Source organism: Prunus persica, chromosome G2, assembly GCF_000346465.2.
Source record: "Prunus persica cultivar Lovell chromosome G2, Prunus_persica_NCBIv2, whole genome shotgun sequence".
NCBI lineage: Eukaryota > Viridiplantae > Streptophyta > Magnoliopsida > Rosales > Rosaceae > Prunus > Prunus persica.
Window position 1 is genome coordinate 15,698,188 of NC_034010.1, and position 5,036 is coordinate 15,703,223.

General features: G+C 36.7%; 1 protein-coding gene across 2 annotated transcripts in view; it reads left to right on the forward strand.

Annotated features, from left to right (window-relative positions):
* LOC18786599 overlaps nt 264-5,036 on the forward strand; it is a 7,053-nt gene continuing 2,280 nt past the window's right edge. For both annotated transcript variants that reach the window (XM_020558408.1, XM_020558409.1), the window contains exons 1-3: nt 264-614; nt 1,571-1,640; nt 1,734-1,826. In XM_020558408.1, the coding sequence (XP_020413997.1) occupies nt 477-614; nt 1,571-1,640; nt 1,734-1,783 (258 nt within the window). In that variant the 5' untranslated portion in view covers nt 264-476 and the 3' untranslated portion in view covers nt 1,784-1,826. The remainder of the gene's footprint in view (nt 615-1,570; nt 1,641-1,733; nt 1,827-5,036) is intronic.

Below are 5,036 nucleotides of genomic sequence, written 5' to 3' on the forward strand. Positions count from 1 at the left end.
TTGGAAGGGGCTGATCGACTTGAGAGAGGAGATCGGAGGAGTGTTGGGGCAGAAGGGAGAGAAGGGCAGAGAGAGCCATCTCGGTGTCTTGGGAGGCATTCTCCGCATCAATCCCGATACTGTATCCATCCTTGTTCCATGTTGTTCTTTGTCTTATTTCTCAGGTGAGGGGTGGCTGGCTCTAAAACTCTCTTTTGATAATTTTTATTAGAGTAGTCAAGATTCAAGAAAAGGCGTCTTATTATTGTTGCCTTTTTTTTTTTTTTTTTTTTTTTTTTTTCTGATTTGTTATTGCGTGTCATTAGCTTTCTATTAATGAAACTTGATTCACACGAGAAAATGAATTTGCTTTTTCAAGATATTACATTTTCCACAATATATTTTTCTTTTCCGGGTGATAAAATAGAAGCGTCGAGTTATTTTTTAGGACTAACCAGTGACGGTGAAGACCTTATAAAACTGAAAGAGACTGAAAGATGGCCGGCCTTCCTACGTCGTCGTTTAAGGCAAATACCGGTAGTGCCGCCGCAGAAGACCCCAAACTCGGTCACACGAAGCAGATACGGAGCCACGAGGTTGCAATTGCAGAGCTCAATGCTCTTTCACCGTCTCGGGTATATTTTATTTATGTCAAAATAAAAACCAAAAAGTTATATTTCATTTTGTTGCAATCAATTGAGTTGAAGAGTACTTGAATTGTGTTCGTGTAGAATTTTCTGAATTGGGTTCTTCGTTTTGAAACAAAAAGTGAAGTTGGTTGTTTTAATTTGGGTGTTTGGGTTCTTCCCATAAGCCTAGATGGTTTAGGTTTACATGGTTCAGTTGAGAAATTCATGTTTTCCTTAGCATCCAGTCTTTTAGGGCCCGTTTGATAACTATTTCTATCTTAGTTTTTAGTTTTCATTTTTTGTGCTAGATTATAGAGGAAAATGAGAGTGAGAATGGGAGTGAGTGTGAGATTGAGAGAGAAGATGAGAGGGGAGGATGGGAGGGAGGCGTAACAAAAGTGAAAACAAAAACTAAAAACTGAAATCTATTTGAAATCTATTTCAGTTTTTAGTTGTTTGTACAAGCATAGGAGTAATAAGATGATCATTTGTTTTATCTCTAGCATTGCGTATGTAATTGTTGCAAATTTGATATGGAATACACTTTTGTTAACCACCTTGCCTTGCCTATCATCAATGCTAAGGATTTCTTTTCTTTGAGAGTAAATGTTTGTTAGTTCCACAAATTTTGTTTTACTCATTTCAAAGTTGTATGATTCTGTTCATGGCAAATTCTAGGTAGATATAACAATAATAGTAATAGTCATTAAACTAATACATTTTGCCTACAATGTTGTCATTATCTTTCGAATTGTAACTCTAAATTCTAGAAAGCCAGTGAGCTCAAATTGTTTTCATTTCATCGTTTCAATGTTCCGAGTATTAGTTTTCTTCCACGGTCTTTTTATTTTTTTATCTTTTTCATTACAAGTAGAAGCCCAATTGCCCTTCTCATCAGCTTATTTGGTTGGAGTGCTTTGTTAGTTTACACAGATGTAAATACAGCTCTTTCTTGATCACAGGCTGTCTATCAGAAGAATGGGAACTTGTTTTTCCGTACAACAATCCAGAAAGCAACAGCATCTGAACAAAGTAAGAAGTTTTGCATCGAATCTATGGTATTTGTCTGTGGGTTTAAATAGCTGAATTGATGTATTTTCCTTGTTCACTGTTTATATTGTGCAGAACAAATTGATTTGGCTAAAGCAAGCCTAGGAAAGCTGAATTCTTCTTGATATGACTTGGCTTACGATGATGGTAGTCCTACAGCCTTTTAAGGTAAAAACCCTTGTATTAATAGGCATATACATCCACTAGAGATAAGTCTTATCCAATTGATGTATTTCAATGGCAAAGATATGTGATACTTTTACCATCATTATATTTCAACTGGCACCAGATACGCTTGAGTGCTTACTGTGATCCTGCCAACAAAGCAGACTTTCTTTTCTGTTACCTTTCATTGACTTCTGTGTCTGTTTGCTATATGCTTTTTTTCCTTTTATCCATTACTTACATCCAATTACCTTTAACTGACTAAGGGATCTAAGGAGTTATATTGGAGAAAATGCTAAATTATTTGTCATTGTATTGGTGTTACAAAGTAGTCTTTATCTTTTTAATAAAGCAGCATTAACTCTCAACTCGTCTTTTATTTTTATTTTTTATATAATAGATTTATTAAAAACACAATAAAGTACACCCCTTGTAGTGAAGACTAAACAACAAAGCTGATAATACTCTACATTATAACTGTTGTAAACCAATACACATATTAGACTGTCAGAAAACAGCTGCATTAATAGAAGAAAACTGAATGTTCCAAAACTCATAAGACACAGAAACCCAAAGTGACAACCAAATTTTGACTTTTCCCCCTAAACCTTCATCCCTCCCTGGAATTACCCCACTCAGTTTGACTTCCCTAAACAACCTCAACAACTGTGATACCGTAGAGTAATAAATAAATAAATGACCCACACTTTCACCCTCTTTACATATTATGCACCACTACTGAGCAAGATTTCCTAATAATCAACTTAGTTAAATCCCATACTATGTATATCCGAAAAGGGAATGATCCGTTAACTGTTGGATCAGATGACACACATAGCCTTACTATGAGCAACTATCGAAGTAAGAATTGTTACTTTAGGAGATGCCTTAGCCTTCGAAGTCACAAAAAAAGGTTGGAAAATTGGAAGAGATAGTTAGCCAGGTAGGACTACAAAATTTGGTTTACATGAAACAAACCCCAGAATCGTCAAAAGTCCACCTCCAAAACAACCAGGACCTAGAAGGAGATTATTGAAGAATCTCTGACAAAGACAGAAGTGACCTCCACAATTTCAGGGTCAGTTAAGTTTTTTGGAAGCCAACATATCTATCAACTCAAAGAACGAAAAGAATTGACTTAAACTCTACCAATGGGAACATTATGAAAAGTGGACAATCTGCACAACTGAGGAAATGAGTAAAACAAAGGCAATTTTTTCCAACCCAACACTCATCCAAAATCTAATCCTTTCTCCGCTTCTCCACTACCCACTACAAGCTCACAGCAAGGAGAAAAGTACCATAACCTTGGAAATGTCTTTCCAAGGACAGCAACTCAAACCCCTCACTAGAATTCCATCCATTTTCATGTAACCCATGCTTCCTATAACAGCTAATGGAAAGCTCTATAACAACTTCCCAAGTAAGGCCTTATGGGGAGACATACTGGTTAACTGCCAATCAAATGATATCTAAGTTCTTCAAACTACTTGGTTATTCTCATCTTCGCTATCGTCCTTGCTTTCCAAATTAAGTAAACATGATCCTAAACTAGCCATTTTGTATATAGCTGATATGACTTGAGGTCTATTCACGAGTAACTGTTTTCATTTGTTTGATTCCATATTAAAGCAGTGTTTTATTACATAAAACTTGAAAGAATGCATGAGGGTGTTGTAAATAAAATTGCCTGATACCATAGTTAATATATAAAAAATAAAAGAGGGAAATTTCAGTTTTTCTTTGCATCTTCAGGCTTTTGGGTGTCTTAAATGATCAAAATATATGGGTGAATCTTCAGGCTATTTGTGATAAGAGTGAAGAGAATAAACTCCTTTGAGCTTTACAAATCAGATTTACCATGAAGGTTTGTCGTGCCAAGGTTTTTGTCAGAGTGGCCTTTTTGGCATGGACAGCCTGTTTAAGACTCTTTTTTTAGGGTAATGTTTTTGGGACAGTTATTGATAATGGATGATTTGATACTTTAATTGGTGTTGCGAAACAGGATCTCAGTGAGTGAACCGCTTATTGTTGCAGATTCCTGTTGGTTGGGAGGTCGTGGGGATTCTTGTCTCACCCATTTTCTTATTTCTAAAATGGGCTTCTACCGTGGACATAATTTTGTGAACAATAAATGTAGTGTTCTAAAACTGGAGGAAATTGAAGAGAGAGAATTAGGAAATTGAAGGTTTTGTTATCTGTGTATTACAATGAGGGATGTGTTCTTTTTGTAGGCAAAGCCTTCCAACATGTGGGCTCCACCTTACCAATACAAGTGGAGGGGAAGCTTCATAGGTAAGCATCATTGTTGGGCATCATTGTTGGACTCCACCTTCTTGTTTACAACTCCCCCTTGGAGACCACAAATGATACGGAATATGCATCGTTAAAAACCTTGTCAGGAAAAACCCAGTGGGACAAAAACTGGTCAAAGGGAAAAAGAGTACATAATCATGTGTAACATAAAATTCTGTGTATATTGACGCGCGTGCGACACTGCCTCGTTAAAACCTTGCCAGGAAAAATCCAGTGGGATAAAAACCTGGACGAAGGAAAAAGAGTACAATGTGTAAAGGTCTTTCTTGACAGCACGCTTCCCCTGATGCTTGGCAAAATATCTTTAAGTCATTCTGTTGATCATCTTTCTGAATATCATAGTTGACACTGCTTCTGTGAGTCAATCTTGAGCGACACTGCCTCGTTAAAACCTTACCAGGAAAAACCCAGTGGGATAAAAACCTGGATGAAGGAAAAAGAGTACAGTGTATGAAGGTCTTTATTAATACCACGCTCCCCCTGATGAATATCTCCCCCTGAAAACTTCATGACTAGCTTTTCCAGTAAGCGACCATAAAAATTTTCATAGTATCATCCCAAAGTGGTGGTGATGGAGCTGAGCTCTATTTGGTCTAGTATACTGCCGGAAAAATATTTAAGGACCAACGGATAAGACTCTCTTAGTATAAGCAAGAATCTCGTTGGCATAATGCTCGATCGAGACAAATATTTCGTGAATACTAGCCTCTAGTTATTGGAGTACTTCCGGAAAATCCTTAGAGTGCCAAACGGATACTCCTCATAAAAATGCTTCAATACTTTCTTAGTATAAGCAAGAATCTCATTGGCATAATGCTCGATCTTTAAGTCGAGACAAATATTTCTTGAACTCTTCAAGAGTTTCAATACGTTGCAAACATATTATAATCAATGTAC